Raw genomic sequence first — 21,571 nt, 5'->3', positions numbered from 1 at the left:
CATCAGCATTGAGAAAATTCAAAGTTAATAAAGCGTTATGTAATCTATTTCTAGGAGTCGTTGTTACCTGTTGTTCTTTATTTAGCATATCCTTTAAAGTTCAATTGGATCTTTCTATGACTGCGTGGCCTGTGTGATTGTGTGGTATACCTGTAACATGCTTTATATTATAATAAGCAAAAAATTGTCTCATTTTATTGGAGACATATGCTGGGGCATTGTCTGTCTTAATTTGTATGGGTATTCCCATGATGGCCATAACTTCTAAAATGTGTGTAATCACAGAATCCGCCTTTTCAGAACTCATAGGAATTGCCCACTGAAATCCTGAATAGGTGTCAGTAGTATAGTGTACATACTTTAATTTTCCAAATTCTGTGAAATGAAACACATCCATCTGCCAAGTTTCATACCTTTGGTATTGCAGGTAATGGAGTTTGGTTACAGAAGGAATAAGTAGAACTTAAGAAATTTTTTTTTTTTTTACAATATCCTTAGCTTGTTGCCAAGTGATGGAGAAATCTTTCTTCAAATCTTTGCTAATTACATGGTGTTTCTTATGAATTTCTGAGGCTTCTACCACATTACCTATTAGTAACTGACCAATTTCATCATTGCCTTGTGCTAGAGGTCCTGGCAGACCCATAGGGTATCTGATATGTGTTATATATATATATGTATAGGATGTTCCCTATTTCTGATGATTTCCTGCAATTGTATGAATAATGAAGTTAATTCTGTATTATCAGGAATAAATTCAGCAGTTTCCATATGTAAAACAAATCTCTCTGCACATTGAGAGTCAGTGACTATATTGAGGGGTTCTGTGAAGTCCAACAGTACCATAAGAATGGCATATAGTTCTGCCTTTTATACAGAGTTGTATGGACTTTGAACCACTTTACTTAAGTCTCCTGATTTGTATCCTGCTTTCCCTGATTTATTTGCATCAATATAGAATGTGAGGACTCCAGAAATAGGCTTTTGTTGTACAATGTGACAATTCAGTCATCTTTAGGAATTCTATTCTCTTGCTTTTGGGATAACGGTTGTTAATCTCCCCCAAGTGGTCACTGCAGGTTCTCTGCCAGTATTCATTATCTTTTCATAGTGAGGAAATTTCCTCCTTAGTTAAAGGTACTAAAATTTCTGGTGGGTCCATTCCTGTCAACTGGCAAAGTCTTAATTTTCCTTTTTGAATCAAATCAGAGAACTTTTCTTCTCTATAAGTCTTTAACTTCTTACTTGGTTTACATGGTAGAAATATCCATTCCAATATAATATCATCCTTCTGTATCAAAATACTTGTGGGGGAATGTCTGGAGAGAAGTATGACCAGAATGCATTTAAGTTCTGGATTCATATGATCCACATGTGCTTCTCATGTTCCAGGGGTTAGTCCTACTTTTATGCTAGGTATTTCTTTTCTTTCTTTCTTTCTTTCTTTCTTTCTTTCTTTCTTTCTTTCTTTTTTTTTTTTTTTTTTTTTTTTAAGATTTATCTATTTATCATGTCTGCAGGCCAGAAGAGGGCACCAGATCTCATTACAGGTGGTTGTGAGCCACCATGTGGTTACTGGGAATTGAACTCAGGACCTCTGGAAGAGCAGTCGGTGCTCTTAACCACTGAGCCATCTCTCCAGCCCGCTAGGTATTTCTAAAACTACTTTATTGACATTTTATTTGTTAACAGATTGTTCTGTAGACCTAAGCAAAGATCTTTATAGCCACTATTTTTAAGTCTGTGAACTAGGTCCATTTCAATAGAGTTGGTTTGTGGAAACCTGTCTTGTCTTTTTATTTGGAACATATCTTCATTTTTTTCATTCTATTGGATTCTGTGTTGTTTCTTTCAATTATATCATACATCTGTCTCTCTTAATCCTATCAAAAAGGCTTTGTGTAGGAGAAGGACCTTAGCAACTTAGTCTGGTCTGTTGATATATGACTTGTTACATATAAAGGACCTCTATAATACTTGAGTTGTGTCTGCCCAAGCCACTGTCTGTTCTCAGTGGGCTTGAGTAGATTAGGACTTGCCAAGTCCTGTCAACACTCTGAGACACATGAGATGGAAAACACACCTTTCAGATGCTGCTGGGGAGACTGGAGTGTCCAGTGTGTGTCCTTGTCCCCAGGACAGGGAAAGGGAAAGGCTGGGCTTTGTCCTCCACTCTCTCAATGCTATCCTGGAGTAAGTACATGTGGCAGTTATCTGAACTTTCAGCCAGCTTGTTCTGCTAAACCTTGGGAAGTGTCTGCCAAATGTGAGCCCAGTGCAGATCCATACTGTTTTTCTGTGGTGTAACTTATTAACTCCCCAAACTCAGGTTAGGGTGACAGTACCTTGGATAGGATCTCTAACAGTTGAGCTGCAGGGATAACTCCTACAGGTTTTGCTTTCTTGAGAAATTAGGAGAAAATATTTCCACAGCCAGAATTCCCCTTTAGTTAAAGGAAAGCTATGTTTGTTTTTCCTTTCTGTTCCCAGTTCCAGGTTGGATAGCAGCATGATCCTTACACAACAGTGAGGAAAAAAAAGTAAACCCATTCCAAGGAGCAGCCAGGGATACATTCTTTTTTAATTATTATATTTGTGTTTTAGTTTTACGCATGGTTACACATGGGTTCCCCTGTCCTTCCCGCTCCTGCCCCCGCCCTACCTTCCCCCTATCCCCTCCCCTCCATTCCTATCTCCTCCAGGGCCAAGACTCCCCTGGGGATTCATTTAAACCTGGTGATTCAGTACAGGCAGTTCCAGTCCCTTCCTTCCAGGCTGAGCAAAGTGTCCCTGTGTAAGCCCAAGGTTCCAAACAGCCAGCTCATGCACTAAGGACAGGTCCTGGTCCCACAGCCTGGATGCCTCCCAAATAGTTCCAGCTGTTCAATTGTCTCACTTATTCAGAGGGCCTGATCCAGCTGGGGTCTCCACATCCTTTGGTTCATAATTCATGTGCTTCCATTCCTTTGGCTATTTGTCCCTGTGCTTTTTCCATACTTGGGCTCAACAATTCATGTTCTTACAGTCCCTCCTCTTTCTCGACAATTGGACACCTGGGGCCTGGCTGAGGATCTCTGCATCCACTTCCATCAGTTATTGGATGAGAGTTCCAGCTCGACTGGTAGGGTGTTTGGCCATCTGATCACCAGACTAGGTCAGATCAGGCTTTCTCTCGACCATTGCCAGCAGTCTATAGAGGATGTATCATTGTGGATTTAAGGGGACCTCTCCAGCACTCTGCCTATTTCTGTTCTCATGTGGTCTTCATTTATCATGGTCTGTTATTCCTTGTTCTCCCTTTCTGTTCTTGATCTGGCTGGGATCTCCTGCTCCCCTAAGCTTTCTTTCCCTCAAACCTTGCCCTTCATTACTTCCACTGTCGTCCAGGTTGTTCATGTAGATCTCATCCATTTCTCTGTCATTGGGTGATCCCTGTGTCTTTCCTAGGGTCCTGTTTTCTAGGTAGCCTCCCTGGAGATGTGTAGCAGTCTAGTCATCTTTGTTTTACATCTAGCATCCTCCTATGAGTGAGTACATATCATGTTTGTCCTTCTGAGTCTGGGTTACCTCACTCAGGATGATTTTTTTCTAGATCCATCCATTTGCCTGCAAACCTCATGATGTCATTGTTTTTCTCTGCTGAGTAGTACTCCATTGTATATATGTACCATATTTTCTTTATCCATTCTTCAGTTGAAGGGCATCTAGGTTGTTTCCAGATTCTGGCTATTACAAGTAATGCTGATATGACCATAGCTGAGCAATACAAAATGATGCCCAATCCTGCACATTGGCATTAGCAAGTGTCTTAGGATTTTTATTGTTGTGAAGAGACACCATGACCATGGCAACTTATAAAGATTTAGTGGGGGCTAGCTTACAGTTTCAGAGGTTCAGTCCATTATCATCATGGCAGGGAGCATGGCGGCATGCAGACAGATATGGTGTTGGAGGAATAGTTGAGTGTCCTACATCTTGCAGGCTATAGGAAGTCTACTGAGACACTGAGTGGTATCCTGAGCATAGGAAACCTCAAAGCCAACTCCCACAGTGACACACTTCCTCCAACAAGTCCATATCCACTCCAACAAAACCACACCTTCTCATAGTGCCACTTTCTGTGAGATTATGGGGGCCAATTACATTTAAACTACCACATTCCACGCCCTGGCCATCATAAAGTTGTAACAATATCATAATGCAAAAAGCATTTAGTTCAACTTTAAAAGTCCCTATAGTTTATCACAGTCTCAACAATGTTTGAAAATCTGAAGTTCAAAGTCTCTTCTGAGATTTGTGCAATCCCTCAACTGTAATCACCTGTAAAAATCAAAATAAAAAACTGGTCACATACTTCCAACATATAATGGCCCAGGATATACATTATCATTCAAAAAACACAGGGAAGGGAACAGGCAAGGTAATACTGGACCAAAGCAAGACCAAAAACCAGCTGGGCAAACTCCGAACTCTGCATCTCCATGTCTACTGTCAAAACACTCTTTAGATCTCCAACTTCTTTCAGCTTTGTTAACTGCAATAAACTTCTTTCTCTTGGGCTGATTCTATTCCCTGTTAGCAGCTCTCCTTGGCAGGTATCCTACATTTCTGGCATGTCTAACATCTTGGGTTCTCCAAGGAAATATAGGCTTCAACTTTACAGCCTCACAAAATGTTCTCTCTACCAAGCCTCCATTCAGGGACACCTCTAACACATGTCTGGCCTCAGTGACTTTATTCCATAGCTCCTTTCTTCTGTCCTTAAATCTAAATCCAGAACCAAATGACCAAAGCTGCTAAGTTCTGCTGCTTGCTGGGGCTGAAACATGCCCCCCTGTTCAATTATATCTTCACTAGCTTTCTGTTTTTGATGATTACTTTTACTGCTTAAACTCGGCTCTTCTTGAACTTGGTCTGGAGACCAGGCTGGCCTCAAACTAAGCCCCTGCCTTCTGAATGCTTGGATTAAAGTTGTGTCCCACCACACTTGGCTCTAAGCTTTTCTTTAGTTCCTTTTCACAAATTGAAAATTTAGTGGGGTGGGATCTTTCCCTGAGGTCACCACTCCCTTTATTCTATTTCTTTATCTGTTTATCTCCTTGAAAACAAGACTTTACTTCATTCTACTTCCTGGTACTATTTTTTTCTCCTCAAAATTTACATTTTGTGATTTACCCTGCTCAGCTTGCTTCTTTTCATTATAAATCTTCATTATAGTTGTCACTAGCAACCATATGACAGAGTCTATGCTAGGCTATTTTGAGGTTTTCTTTGCCAACGAATTATTCCAAAACTCTTCACTTTAGATGCAAGCAGACTTTTCATATAAGGGCAAAAAGCTGCCATATCCCTCACCAAACTATCACAAGACCAGCTTCTAGGCCACATACTAACATTCCTCTCCTCTGAAACCTCTTGATCCCCACAGTTCAAATAATTCTAAGCACCATTGCCTTCCATGCTCCTACTACTATGGCCCATTAAGCAGTGCTTACATAATTCCACTGCCTTTCTAACCCACAATATCAAAGTCCAAATTCCTCCAAATGAAAACATGGCCAGGCCTATCACAGCAATACCCTCCTCCTGGTACCAACTTCTGTTTTAGTTAGGGTTTTTAACAATATTTTGATACTGCTCATCCCTGCTTCCTCAAGTTGTAATATTTTTGTGTTTTTCAGATGTGGAATATCTGGAGTAGAAAAAAAGACAATGAATATGCTTTCAACTGCTCACCTATATATACAGCCAGGCTAGTACACTCTTATGGGACTATAGCATTGATGGCTAATGTATACATCTGTTCCTTAAAGAACATGGGTAAATCTAGGAGTATGGAAGGAAGTATGTGAAAAGCTTCAAGAAGCTTCACAAACAGCTCTGTGTTGCAATTAGTAACTCAGATCTCAGCAAGGCTGAATCTCCAACTTACAATAGCTGAGCTTCAACTAAGAAGAAGGCTGCTGAGGGTCCTCACCATGGTTGCACCCTGGAATGTCTACAGTAGCACCCAAGACCTGGCCTAGAGCCTTGGTGCACATAGAACACTTTGTTGAAAGACCACTTATAGCTACAACTGTGTTATCATTATCCAACCACTCTTATTTTGTCATTTATTCTGACATTTTCAGGTCAAGCACAGGAATTCTTTATTTAGCTGACTCTCAGTCACCCCAGCCTGACTTTCAGCAGTCAAGGCATGGCCAACTCCAGCAGGACTGGGATGGCGTTTGCACCTACATGAGAGGTAAAAGTAATTTTCTGCCTTCAAATAGGATAATAGGTGGACATTTGTAACAATGTCTTACCATACACTGTGTGGATGTTTTGGCAAAGCATAAGAGCCATCAATCAACTCCTGTCTGCTCATAGATACATATCTCAGATTCTTTCAAGACTGTTGATTCATTTTAAAAGCAGTGTATTGTGGATGTTGAATGAAGTCAGGTTTAAAACATAAGGTGAAAATAACATAAATAAGCTCATCATAAAATGAGCTATACATTCTGCTTCTTTAAGATGGAGTATGAAATCAAACCATTCTGCCATATCCTGTTCTCTTCATAAAAGTCCTGATCCTTTGAGAACATGACATTCTGTGGTGCTTTCCTATGCTGAGGTTTAAACCCTGGGACACTTTTGTGGAGATGTGTGCTTGGGATTTTTATTGTTAGCCAGGAGGGTTACAGGGTGGAAGGTAAGGTCCACTTACCTTGGCATGTCACAATGGCTTCAGGAGGTTTCTCCTAACGTGTCTCAACCAAAGTATATACCATATTCTGTTCCTATATGAACTAAGCTGTGCTTTTATGAGACCAGGGGTGGGCATTTGTCCTGAGGATCCTCATCATGGAAACTGAAGGAAAATAAAAATACTGTAAAAAGAAAGAAAACCAGTGACAATAAAAAGGAAAAGAAAAAAAGAATAATAATAAGTAAAAATAAGATAAAACGAAACAAACAAACAAAAAAAGTTCTCAGGAACAATGAAAGGGACTTGAGGCTTCAGGACCTAACCTCCCTGCAGAGAGGGTGGGCAGGGTATCTTCACATTGTGGGTGGGAACTGCCCCCATGCCACAGAGCCCCTGCTCATGCTTTCTAAGGCATCACTAGGTTTCTAGTGTCCTTTGCAGAAGGTTCCAGCTCCTCTGAGGAATGAGCTCCTCTGAGTTGCTGCTGTCCCAACCTCTGTGACCTTGTGAACACTTCACCTGAAATGGACACACATGAAAAAAGGGTTTACCTGAGGGTTTTGTACTCTGCACTGCCCCTTCCTCTAAATTTAGCATATTGTTTACACGTTAATGCTTTCCATTGCCTCCATTCTTTTTGCTACATTTGAGACTCTCTAAAGCAAATTTATAGTTCATTCATGGGTTTTTACTCAAATAGCTTTTCTCCCCTCCCCTGTTTTCTTTGTTTTAACCAAATTACTTAGCTTTTGACATTATTTTCTGAATATTTCTTAGCAAAATTAGAAGCCTTACAACCCTTCCTCATTTCTATAAGGGATGCTTATGAAATCTAGGAGCTGCTATGATCCATGATAGTGAAATTAAATATTCATCCCACTCCCCCTAAAATTTCAAACTAGTAATTCTTCCTGTCACTGCTTCTATTCAGCATTGTTCCAGAAACTCCTTTCACTACCAGAGGGTGAACAGATCTGAAGGACAGAAGTTGGAGAGGAAGGAAAGGAACGAGTCTAGTTTTATCTGCATACAAGATTATTCTTGTGGAACATTTTGTAATTCTACTACAAAAATATCTTTTAAAGAAGTAAATAGAGGCTGGAGAGAGAGCCCTGAGGTTAAGAGCCCTTAATGTTCTTGTAGAGAACAAGGGTTCAATTCCCAGGTTGATTCCAGTTCAAAGCCACATGTAACTCCAGTTCCAGGGGATCCAATGCCGTCTTCTAGTGTCTGCTGACTCCTGCATGCCTGTGGTACACATATGTATGTTGAGGTACACACATACAAATAAAAATTAAATGAATAAAAATTTTAAAAGAAATAATGGGCTCAGCAATGTTAAAGAATAGAGGACAAATATGCAAAAACAAATAGTTTTTTTTATCTTCCTCATAGCAAAGAATAACTGGAAATTCAAGTGCTAAAATATCATTTTCAATAGACTCCAACAGGAAATGCTTTGGTACTTCTTGTACAACTGTTCACCAAGACTCAGGAACACTACTGAAAGAAATAAAAAAGACCTAAATAGTGGAGACACAGTATTCTCTAGAGTTCAATTCCCTACATTGTAATTTATTGTCCAATGTGCTTTCCATCCAAATCTGGCAACATTATTCTAGAAATTGACAGGTTGTACTCTAAAAGCATGTGACACATGAGTGGGTGGCTAAGTGAATGGATAGCTGGGTGGTGGGCTTATTAAACTATGCATGGGCATTTAGCTGTATGAATGTTACAGTAAAGGGACCAGTAGATGAAACCCAGCTGCCTTTGGCCCCAGGAGTTCCCTCTATGGAAGTGACATGTGAGTAGCCTCCCTAGAAAAGGTCCATGCCAGAGACATTCTGTCATTCAGCAGCAAAAGGCAGGGGCTCTATAGAAGTGATCACCCTGCTCTAGCTGGAAACCCTAAGATCCAGAGGGATGAGTGACAAGTCACCGTTACCTTTGCATTTCTCAGGAGGCATCCACCTGGTTTCACAGTGGCCAGTTATCCTGCACTGAAAACTGGCCGAATCCTTTACTTGGAGTCTTTTAAGAACTGAACAGCAGGAAATAAGTTAATTGTATATTAATGACCAACTAGCAATGTAAATAAAGCAAGATGTTTCTTATATACAACAGAAAATGAATTAAATGTTTTTGGAAGGCCAATATGGAGGTAGGCTAGGGTCACGTTATTGTGATAGATCCATGAATGTGACGTGGTGGATCTTTAAAGAAATACACTGAGATGGTGTATTACCTCAGTGACCTCCCTAAGATTTTTATCCACAATCAACTGTGAGGAAATACTGGACAAACCAACCTGAGGTTCCATCTGCACATATTAGTCAGGGAATATGTCCTTGTCATGACAGAGAAGGAAGGGTGAAAAGAGAGTGAGGACACTATGGGGAAAGGTCAAGAAGGTCCAGGAGAGAAAGAGCCTCAGTGGAAAATGTGGTGAATCTTATGTAGACTCTGTACGTGGCAACTAAGAACCACATCAGGACAATCATCTTTGCAGCCATTATGTCTTACATGATGTGTGGAGTCCAGGCATGTGGGGAAGATGAAGATGCACAATGGGTGGGGGAAACCCTGCATTGTTTTTTCAGCTCCTCTATACATCTAGCATTCTTATACACTGTTGTTCCAGACTATGTAAACATGTTGGCAGCTCAGACTGCAAACGAAGAGTGCAAACAGGTAGAGGTGAAAATGTCACCATCGTTGTGAAGGGTTTTATATGTGAATATAGGCTTAATTAAAAAAAAATCACACACTGTGAGGCCGCCTGGCACCAAGCTGTCTGGATGGGCAGGCACCACTATGATGAGCAGGTGTGTGGTGGAGAAATGGGAGAGAAGGAGAAGCAGAGTGGTTTGCGCACTAAAGAGAGAAGAGGCCCTGAAGATGAGATGGCTGTGAGGAACAGGCTGATGATATGGGTGGCCTGTGCTTCCACCTGGGGCCATGTGATGTCCAGGCCTATTCTCCTGTGTATGGCATTGTCTGGGTTCATGGTCCTACTGCAGGCAGGGGCTGTGTTGATGTTCATGGCCTGTGATACCACCAAAGGCCATATGGATACCTATGGATACCTATGGTCTGGGCCACCACATGAGGACATGCTGCTGCTGGGATTCATGCTGATCTGAGTGGCCTGTACTGCCAATCAAGGCCATGGTGACCTCCAGATGAGCTGTAGCTGAGGGCCACATATGGGTTCATGGCCCTACCACAGCTGGGGTCTGTGCTGATATCTGTGACCTGTGTTACCACCAAAGGCTGTGCAGATGCCAGTGGTCTGGGCCCTCATCTGAGGCCATGTTGATGTCTGGGGCCATGCTGCTGTTGTGGCCATACTAATTTGAGTTGCCTGTGCTGCCAATCAAGGCCATGGTGATGTCCAGGCCCAATCTCCAGCCAAGGGCCATGTCTGGGTCCATGGTCCTTCCTCAGCTGGGGTCTATGTTGATGTCTGTGGCCTGTGTTACCATCAGGGGCCATGGGAGAGCTGGTCCAGTGGTCTGGACATAGGAGAGCTGGTCCTGGCCCTTGCAGGCTTCTTCAGCGGGAGAGCTGCCCCTCCCCCAATCCCAGAAGACTGTCCCCAGTGTCATGGGCATTGAAGAGCTGGCTCTAACCCTGAATGACCCTGAAAAAACTGCTCTTTCCCCTCACCAGCCACAGTGGGAGAGCTGGATCTGAATGCACATGGAAGAGCTGGTCCCACCCCTTACCATGCCTGTGGGAGAGCTGGCCCTGATGGAGTGGGCACAGGAGATCTGGCCCTGACTCTTGACTGAGTTGGGGAGGTGCCAGTGGAGGCAGGGACTGAACAACGCAGTTATCACCCAGGCCCACATCCAAGGCTTTGAGTTCACCCACCTCAACATCTACCCCATCTATGAGCTTCTGGAGTGTGTGAAGGGATGGCTCCCGTGGAACCATAACCACAGGTTGTTGGTGATTCCAGGCAATAACAGAATATCTGAGAGAAATTTTGGTGAAGGTCTAGTATTGATGGTATACCAGAAGCCAGAAGCCTGGAACCAGGCCAACAACTCATTGCAATGAACATTTGCAAATGAAGCTGTTTGGGCAAGAGGGTATAATTCAAGACACATTGCAGCTCCCAAGGCCACTATGACAAAATGATTATATAATGGAGAGGCGGGGGAATGTGGAGGAAAGAAGTGGATTTCTTTTCTTTTAAAAATTTTTTAGAAAAATTTCTTTTGGGTGAGAGCTACATGGATGAAGGGTAGACATGGAAGGATTGGGAAGTGAGTAGTATTGGTGTGCATGATGTGAAATTCCCAAAGAATCAATAAAAACTATATCAATATAAAAAATAATCAGATACATTGTCCCTAATTTTAAATCTTTCCAGCATCAAGAACATAAGTTCCACCTTTATTCTAGTTCTCTATCAGAATTTTGTGATGCTGAAGGCATTTACTAATCTGAAACTTGTACCTTGAGGAGAAAATAAAAGAAACTTCATTGGTGGAGGTCCATTTAAAGGCACATGACTACCATATTTCAGGGTCCTGGATTCTTACAGCTCCAGCCTGGATAAGTGTACAACGCCAGGCAGTGCCTGAGGTGCTGGGGTGTGTGGGATAGCAGCCTGGGGTCCTGGAGTCCTGTCTGCCTGGACTCATCAGGACATCCTGCAGGTCTCCAGCTCTAGCTTGCCTCTATTGAGACACAGAGAGTAGGGTGACCTTTTCCCACACATGTTTTGTAATTGCAGTTCCCAAAACAGGCAGACTTCTTCATGAATGGCCTCATGAAGTTAAAGAGAGCTGAGATCCTTTTCTGGTGAACTAGAACCAATAGGTACCATGAGTCTTCCTCTACTCTATCTCCATCTGAGACTTGGATGTGGGACCAAGCATCTGGCTTCTGGCCACAGGCATCAGGAACACAGAAAAACACCTGTGACCTATCTGACCTGGGTATGATCTTTTGAATAAATTACACTGTGGACTTGGCAGGCAGGTACAAGGTCACAGGACCCAGGGAAGACCTCACGTGGGGCAGAGGTTGTCTTTGGTTGTATAATATAGCCAAGGCTGTCCAGATAAAAGTCAATATTTCTTGAAGTTGGCAGATACCTCTGAACTCTGAGCGGCAGGACAGAAGCCTTCCATAGACCGAAGGGTGTGATGAAATCATGAGGGAACTTAGACCTGGTTGGACTCTCTCCCAGGGTCTGAGCCTCTGCAGTATATTGAAGACTGTCATTTAGGGAGTCAACTAGAAAGTTTCCTGGTTTCAAAAACCCTAATGTACATTGATATTTAAAATTAGGTAGCACTTTCTCTTACCTGCTGGTTATTCAATCAGCAGATGTATTGACAGAGTTTGGGACACTTAAGATCATGAGGGCTTGTGTCAAAAAATACAGATGCACATTTGTGGATACTTCTGCTGTCTGCTGAGGAAGTCACAAGTTCGTGTTCTATCTGTCTATCTGTCTATCTATCTACCTACCTACCTACCTACCTACCTATCTATCTACCTATCTATCTGGGTTCTGTCTACTGATGACTGGATGCCCAGCCCCAAGCCTGAACTCATATAGATAAGTTCATACTTATGACTTCTCCATTGCTTTGGAATTGAAGTATGTCTCCTCCATGGAGTTTATGTGCCTTACCCACAAATACATAAAGATACAGTGGGCACTATCAGTCACGATTCAGGAGTGGTTGGAGCCACTGACACTGGACCTAGAGGAGGTTTAGAGGGATTGTAAGAGAAACTTCTCAGCAGCAGCTCCTGTCCCTAGCCTGTCTGTCACCATTAAGGTGACACCATTAGTCTCTCTGGAGGACCTGCACACGTCTATCTCATCCCTTCTTTAATAAGGACAGCATGTAAAGAATTGCCTTACTTCCCCAAGCAGGAAGAATGACCCTAGACTGTATGCATCTCTCATCTTGCTAGTCACTCTAAAGAGACTGTACAGGCAGCAATCTTTTCTTGACACCTCTGGAGAGTAGGTGTTGAGGTGAATATAGATGGCGTCAAGGGATTTTCAAGTCTGTAGAACACTGTGGTTCACCTCTCTGACACCTGAATTTTGATGTAGGGAGTTTACTAATTGCTACTGGCCTCAAAGGCACAGAAATAATGTGGTGTTTTATAGTGGCTCAACTATCATTTCAAGAGAAGATACAGGATGTCTATTTCCACCTATATATTAGATCAGCAGCAAATACTCTATAATTGAATTTCCCAGGCAGGATTTGGGACATACCTTTACTAAGGCATGCTAAGGTTTATCTGGGCTTTTTTTTTTTTTTTTAAATTGGTAACTTCATCTAGACATGTGGTGTTCAGGGACACCACATACATGCCCTGGCCACTGGCCATTAACAGACTTCATGAAACTTAGGCAAGCCTGGACAACAGACAGTGTCCTGATGGCCCTGTGGCTGAGGAGGTGAAGACAAAAAGAATGAAGGTTCATCCCAGGAAGAGGTGTACAAGCCTGCCAGTTCTGATGGGACCTTCATCACACTGCTGCTGATTTTCTGATTGACAAATGGAGGCAGGGCCAGCATAACATAATCTTCCCACATCTCTCTCCCCATAAGACCCTAACAGGAGAGTAAGAAGTGGTCGGGGGGGGGGGCAGTCACAAGATAGTGGAAACATCACTAATATGTACCTAATACCCTGAATCTCTGAGACTATGTTCTAGTACAGGACATGGTCTTGTGGAAGTAAATGAAGGACTCTCATTAGGAGCCTGAATTTCATTTTCAACCTGATCTTGATGATTGGCTGAGAGCAATCCTGTTCATGCTTTGTATCCTCCTCATAAGGCCACAGTGGATAGATACTGCTGTAGCCCCAACCTTGCCCCAACTATAGACTCATGGCTTATACACACAGAATAGCCTAGTGTTCATTGCACTCTGATTGCCCAAGTAAGGTTGCCAGACCCCGCCCCTCCCCATGCTAATTGTTAGTGCACATACTCTGGCTGACAAAGGCATCTGGTCTGTTCTATGTGGACCCATGCAGTTCAAGCACATGTTGGACTGGTGTGACTATCAGAGTTCAGTGATTCAGGGTCAGCACAACATCCTTGTTTGCTTCCATGGGAAACTGTTCTGAGTCTGGGTTGAAGACCAGTCTAGTTGCTATGGCTGAGAATCTGAGCCATTTGAGACACCCTGTCAGCTAGGAGGTGCTGACCTCAAGGAAGACCAACCTTCCTTCTTGGGCTAGGCTTGTGTGCCCTGGTTTGATGTCCTAATGAGAACAAAGCTCCTAGTATGGGGGTTCAGGACTTATTGCTGCCATATGGATGACAAGATGCAGTCCCAGAGAGAGCACACTGTGCCTATCTCTGGAGAGTGTGTCATTAGCTTAAGGACCTGAATGTTATATCCTACACTCTGTGGTCAATAGCTATACCAAAGCAAATCCTTCCATGGTAGTATCTCACCATCCACATCCCATTGCTGATTTTTATTTCTGTTTCTAGCATCACCACATGGTCAGCTCCCTGGAGCATGGCCAACTCTGTCTCCATGAAAAGTCAGGTCATTGATACATACACAGTTTGCTCAGGTATTTGACACACAATATCAACTCACATTCATAAGCTGTTTCCATGGGGTATGTCTCTAGCCTGCTCTTTCATTCAACTTGTAAGTAAATAGAATAGACACTAAAGGAGATGACCAGAACTCCTCTGTGTTATGTGGATGTAGAGCCACATTGTTATAGGGACCACATTTGGGTCTGTCCCTGGAGTCTTTTTATCTGCAGAACATGTGTGTTATTTTCCATACTCAGAAGCCAGCAGCAGGCATAAAAGAAGACACTTCTTAGTGCCACAGCCTCATTTCTGATTATGTTCTTCCAGCACCCCAGAAGGTAGCCTGTGAGTGTTTCCAGAAAGATTTACTGAATGGGAAGATTACTTTCTACATGAGCAGCAGCACCCCAGGGACAGTGGACTAAAAAGCTTGGACTAAATGGAAAAGGAGAAGGTCAGTTGTGCAAGGTGTTCCTCTTCTATGTGTTCTGGGCTGCCATGATGGGAAGAAACTTCTTCATCTCATACTCCCACTGCCTTAGTCCCTGCCTTACAATAGGCCAAAACAAAGAGCCAAGTGCCCATGGACTGAGTCCACTGAAAACATGAGACAGAACAAATGTTTTGAAAGGTATTTTGGTCACAAGTTTGAAGAGCTAATTAATAACAACATATCTGATTTGTATCACAAGTCCTGCTGTGGTAAAGCATTTAAGAAGAATAAGGAAGTACACTGATGAAGAATGTGTTTAGTCTGAAAAGGATACAGCATCATCTCAGCAGCAGTTGCTGCAGATGCTGCCTTTTCTCCACTGAGTTGTCCTTCCACTGAATCTAAGCAGTGGTCTCAGATGCATTTCCCTTCCTCTTCCTGTCTTCCTCTTCCTCCAGGTGCACTTCCCTTCCTCTAGACACACTTCCCTTCCTCTTCCTGTCTTCCTCTTCCTACAGATGCACTTCCCTTCCTCTTCCTGTCTTCCTCTTCCTACAGAGGCACTTCCCTTCCTCTTCCCGTCTTTTGCCTCCTCATTCCTGTTCTCAGACTTGCTATGGATATCTGTATGCTATGAAATATTGCTCTGATTGATTGATAAATTAAATGCTGATTGGCCAGTAGCAAGGCAGGAATACACAGATTGTTTGAGGGCTTTTAGCCAGGAGTGGTTGATCAACACAAAACTGACACCATTTTTGCTGTGTGCTTTTTGTTTTGTTTTGGTAGTTTTTTGTCTTATTGACTTGAGTTTGTTTGTTTTTTTCTTCTTCTTTTGCATTTTGTTTCCGAGAAAGGGGGTATTGGGTGTATAGGTTAGTAGGTAGGTACTGTCTGGGAGTTGTGGGAAGCAAAAGAATATGATTAAAATATGTTGTATGAAAAAAGTTTCATCCTAGCATTTTTGTCTATTTTCTTTTTATGTTGATTTTCATGCATAGTGCTAAGGAAGAGTTTTACTTCACCCTTTGCATTTAGACATTCATCTAGTTTCTCCAAAACTTCCTGTTGGAAATAATTAATCTTTCCCAGGAGTTCAATTGTCATCATTGTCATAAGTAAGCTGGACTCACATATGTGAGTTCATTTTTGAAACTTAATCTCTGCTCCACAGATTTCTACTTTCTCCATCCCAGCTTTGACTTCCACAGCTCAGTAGGCAGCTGTGAAATGGAGAACCACTCAACTTTGGTCTTCCCAAGACACTGTGGCCATGCTCGGCCCTCAAGTTTCCTTAGAAAGTTTAGATTCTAAGCCAGATTTCTGAAACAAAGCCCTGTGATGTCTACAGAGAGGCCCTGGAGGAAAGGGCTTTATTTTGTGACTGTCACCATTATTACCCACTGAAGCTTTCCAGACTAGGAACATGGAATCTCCATTTAAATAAACGTTACTTTTGAAATGGTTTGTACTAGTTGAGAGATAATGCTTGTGGGTTTTTTGTTTGTTTGTTTACATTACATCTAAAGAATTTTGTTGTTTTTGAGGTTATAGTAAGAATTGTCCAGTCTTTGCATCAGAGAATGTCTTTCTAAAACAATAATAGGTACACTCTGCTCCACAGGGCTGCTCTCAGGAGAGCATATGTAGAAATAGCCCAGGCCAAGAGAACAGCCTGTACATCTTTACTTAATGTGAGGAAGAGGGCAAGAGTCTCCCCAGAGCGAGCTTGACATCCTTGTTCCTCAGTGTATAGATGAGGGGGTTCAGGGTTGGGCTGAGCACTGAGTACAGCACTGAAGATAATTTACTTCTTTCTGGGCTGTAGCTAGAAGCAGGACTGATGTAGGCACAGAAGACAGAGGAGTAGTACACACAGACCACGATGAGGTGGGAGGAGCAGGTAGAAAAGGCCTTCCTCTTGCCCTCAGCAGAACGCATGCGCAGGATGCTGGCGATGATGCTGCTATAGGAGAGTAGAGTGAGGATGAAGTTGATGCCTCCATAAAAGGCATCTGCCACAAGAGTCATAATGCTATTCACATATGTGGGGCTACAGGAGAGCAGGAGAAGTGGGGGAATTTCACAGAAGAAGTGGGTAATGACCTTGGGGCCACAGAATGACAGCCGTGTCATCAGACCAGTGTGGACAGATGCGTTCAGAGCACAGATGGACCACACACCCATTGCTAGGGCCCCGCACAGGTGTGGGCTCATTCTAGAGCTATAGTGCAGGGGATGGCAGATGGCCATGTAGCGGTCATAGGCCATGACTGTGAGCAGCAACAGCTCAGAGGATGCAGACCAGACAAGGAAGAAGAGCTGGGCCATGCACCCCTTGAAGGAGATGGTGTTTTCATCAGAGATTAGGCCAAGCAGTGCCTTGGGAAGCACAGAGGAGGTGCAGACAATATCCATGGTGGCCAGGTTGCACAGGAAAAAGTACATGGGACTGTGGAGCCCAGTGCTGGAGGTGACCAAAGCAATGATGACAATGTTGCCTAGTAGAGCCATTGTGTAGAGAGTCAGGAAGCAGCCTATCAGGAGCAGTCGTAGACTAGGGTGCTCTGAGAACCCTTCCAGCACAAACTCTGTCACCATTGTCTGGTTGGGACTCAACATCGTGATGGAGAGTATCTGTTTCACAACTATGTCTGTTGGCTTCTGAGAAAATACGACCGTTTACCACTTCAAAGTCTAGTTTCCAAACTTGGTCATCTCAAAGTTCTCTGCTGTTAGAAAGGGAAGGAGTGAATGTATTTCCTTCATGGAAACCTCTTGTCTTTTATTGTTTGCATCACACAATTTGAAATCACATATATTTCATTTACTTTTGATTTTCCACCTAGAAGCTTTCACCCTGTAGTTTGGATCAAGAGGGATATCTGTTCCTCTCTCATCTTGAACATGTGGATTGAGTGGAGCATCCCTCACTTAGGACCTGTTTATATTCTATTTATCAGTCACCTGTAAGCACTGTGCTCTGTAGACAGTACTGGGAACACACCTGTACCCCCTTCCATAGCAGGTATTCTCCATACAATGACAATTTTCTGATGGACCCACACTGAGGTGACTCATGTACCTTTCTTCACATCTGGTCTCCTAGCTTCTCAGGCACTTTCTTTGTTTAAATACATAGAGTGGTTGTTCTACAAACCATCTTAACCTGATAATAGTATCCTCCATGGCCAAGTAGCCATGTGTTTTCTGAATTTTACTCACTGTGATCTGTGACTTCTCCTGAACTTGGAGCTATCCTGACTCCAACCCACTTCAAGTCTATCACCCCAGAGGGCATTTCTCAAAACCCAAGCCTATAAACCCAAAGTACTTCTAGGGCTCTTCTGTCTCAATGAACCACAGTAACATCAAAGTTAACATACCCACAAATGAAGTCATAACCATTGTCTATAGCTTCTCTTGTGTGGTGTTAATGACCTTTCTCAGATGCTCACCTTGCTACCCAGTGTTTCAAGATGCTTATTATTTGGAGCACAGCTCCATCTCTCTGATTCATTGCTTTCTCTTTAGCCTATATCCTTGATAGATCCTCAGTAGCTTCCTGTTCCATGAGCCAAGTATGGTGTTCTGTTTACCTCTCTCATCCAACTGGTACCCAAAGCCTGCAACTATAGCTTTCCCAACATTACACCTCATGTTTCCAATTTCTTTAGCTCTTTCATAATTTCAACATTTCCAGTTTCCTCTTCCATCACCCAAGGAGCACAGGCTGTGTACCTTAAGATAACAGACCCTTGGCCCTAATCAAAATTCAATATGCTACTTCCCAGTCCTTCAGCAAATCACACTCTATAACTTGACATAGAAGACCCACCTTATATCACCCATTAACATTTTCTATAGGTTCTTGCATGAGTTCATATGTGCACACATTCTACCCAATCTGAAAACCTGTTTTTGGATGTTAGTTGCAGTGCTCCTAATCTGGAAATATTCTTTGTTTTCCAGCAGTCTTTCAGTGACATGTTTCATTTTTGAATCCAGTGGCATTCACCATTTCTTTACTTTGCCCTATACCAGTCTTATAACACTTCCTTTTCTTTTATCACATTTTATCTCACATATATTTTTCATAGTATGGATCACAATTCATTTTCTCCCTAATGTAGTAGTAAATGTTGAATTTTAAACATTTTAGCTGCCTCCATTTCAAACTAGAGATACTCAAATATTGTATTTACCTGTTAGAACCATGTGGACAATGTTATGTCTGATCATGTTCCCTCCCTTCCCCTCCCCCATTCTATTGTGCTAGAGAACCCCAGTGCATACTTAGTATTGCAAGTGGTTCTGCAGAAACAGAATTACAAAAGAGCATTCCTTTCAAAAGTTTCTGGATCTGGCTATCCAATTCAACTACACCTGAAATTGTGAAATACTCTCCTGATAGTACCTATAATCCATGTGTGATATTAATGACTATTCCCAGGGTGCTGCCTGAGAGTACAGGAAGTGTTCATTAAGAATGACCATAGACTGAGCTAGAGGGAAAGGTTTTAAAAACAATTGAAAACTACTGCCCTATTTACATTAGTCAAGAAATGGAAACAAAATAGAAAACATGTCTTACATGTCCTAGTGTTAATAGTACATCTATAAAAATCTAATTACATGGAAAATAACTCACTGTCTTCTAAATGACACACCTAGGAAGAAATGACAGAGAAATATAATAAATTGAGTGATTTAAGGACCCAGACACATGTCCACACATTTATGGACACATGATTTATTGCAAAGAAACAAACAAAAAATTAAGCACTAGAGAAAAAAGACAGCATGTTCAACAAATGGTGCTGGTCAAACTGCATAGTATCATGCCTAAGAATAAAAATAGACCCTTATCTCTCACCCTGTACAGAACTTAACTCTAAGTGGATCAAGAATCTTAACACAAGATGGAAGAGCGTGAAAATGACAAAGGATAGAGTATGGAATATGCTTGCACTCATTGCCACAGGAAAGGACTTTTTGAACAACACTGTGATAGCACAAGCTTTAAGATCAATAATGGACAAACGAATCCACATGCAATGATAAAGCTTCCGAACAGAAAGAACACCATCATTTGAGTGAAGAAGCAGCCTACAGATAGGCAACAAGTCTTTAACAGCTATTCATCTGACAGAGGGTTAGTATCTAGAATATACAAATAATTTAATAATTTAAACAGCAAGAAAATAAAGAATACAACTAAAAAGGGGAATGGACTTAAATAGAGAATTTCCAAAGAGGAAACACAAATAGCTGAAAAACATTAAAAAATTGTGGTGGTATTGTGTTCCCCAAAATATTGTGCACCCTAATAAACTTATCTGGGATCAGAGACAAAACAGCCACAATATTTAACATAGAGGATAGGCAGTGGTAGCACACGCTTTTAATCCTAGCATTTCCAGAGGCAGAAATCCCTCTGGATCTCTGTGAGTTCAAGGCCACATTGGAAACAACCAGGCATGGTGACACAAGCCTTTAATCCCAGGGAATGATAGTAGAAAGTAGAAAGATATATAAGACATGAAGACCAGAAACTAGAAGCATTTGGCTGGTTAAGCATTCAGGCTTTGAGCAGCACAGTTCTGCTGAGATTCATTTGGATGAAGACTCAGAAGCTTGCAGTCTGAGGAAACAAGACCAGCTGAGGAATTGGCGAGGCGAGGAAGCTGTGGCTTGTTCTGTGTCTCTGATCTTCCAGCATTCTCCCCAATACTTGGCTTTGAGTTTATTTTATTAATAAGAACTTCTAACAATTCTACTTCAAAAAATGTTCAATATCATTTGCCTTCAGAGAAATGCAGATTAAAACTACTTTAGGATTAAATCTTACCCCAGTCAGAATGGCCAAGATAAAAAAGTAATGACAACAGATACTAGCAAAGATGTGGGGAAAGGGGACTTTGATTCACTGCTAGTGGAAGTGCAAACTGGTATAACTGCTATGGAAATCAGTGTGGAGGTTCACCAAAAAGATAGAAATTGATAAACTACATGAATCACCTCTACCATTTTTGGGCGTACACCCAAAGAACTAGATAGCCTAATCAAGCGATCCTGCTCTTCCATACTCATTTCTGCTCTATTCACAGTAGTCAGGAAATGGAAACAACATAAATGTTGTTTATGTCCATCACATAAACAATGGGTAGTGAAACTGTGGTACTTACATAATGGAACATTACTCAGCTGCTAAGAAAAATTATGAAGTTTGTAGGGAAATGAGTGCAGTTGAAAGCAATCATTCTGAGTGAAGTTACCTAGACCCAGAAAAACAAACATCACATGATTCCTCTTACATGTAGCTATTATCTTAAAATAATGTGCTCCCTTTGGAATACTCAAAGAGTTTAGTATTTAGGAATGCACCTTGGGGAAAAAGAAGAGGAAATGACATACAATGTTTCAAATATGAGGAGACAATTAAATAATAATGATGGAAGGAGGTGGGGTGAGAGGAAAAGTAGAGGAGGGTAAGGGAGAGATAACACTAAACAACATTAAAAACCTTTTGAAAAAATCCATATAGAAACCCAATATAGTAAAATTTCCTAAAATATACTCATATGCATATATAAAAATTTAAATAAGTTACCCTATCATTGGGGAACTATACCTGTACTGGCTAGTTTTATGTCAACTTGACATAAGCTAGTCATCCTAGAAGAGGAAACCTAAATTAGAAAAATGCCTCCATCAGATCAGGCTACAGGAAAGTTTTTATGGCATTTTCTTAATTAGTGATTGATGAGCAATGGCCCAGTCCATTGTGGGTGGGGTCATCCCTGGGCTGGTGGTCCTGGGATCTATAACACACCAGGCTGAGCAAGCCATGGGGAGAAAGCCAGTAAATGACACCCCTTCTCCT

General features: G+C 41.9%; 1 protein-coding gene across 1 annotated transcript; it reads right to left on the bottom strand.

Annotated features, from left to right (window-relative positions):
* Positions 1–16,374: 16,374 nt before the first annotated feature.
* On the bottom strand, positions 16,375–17,328 carry LOC118571535 (olfactory receptor 13A1-like). Its single transcript, XM_036170563.1, has one exon. It carries the CDS (start codon positions 17,305–17,307, stop codon positions 16,375–16,377), a length of 933 nt encoding a protein of 310 aa, XP_036026456.1. The 5' UTR covers positions 17,308–17,328.
* Between the last annotated feature and the right edge of the window lie 4,243 nt (positions 17,329–21,571).

This window comes from Onychomys torridus, chromosome 1, assembly GCF_903995425.1.
Source record: "Onychomys torridus chromosome 1, mOncTor1.1, whole genome shotgun sequence".
In the NCBI taxonomy this organism is placed as follows: Eukaryota; Metazoa; Chordata; class Mammalia; order Rodentia; family Cricetidae; genus Onychomys; species Onychomys torridus.
This window is presented reverse-complemented; position numbering and strand designations above follow the sequence as displayed.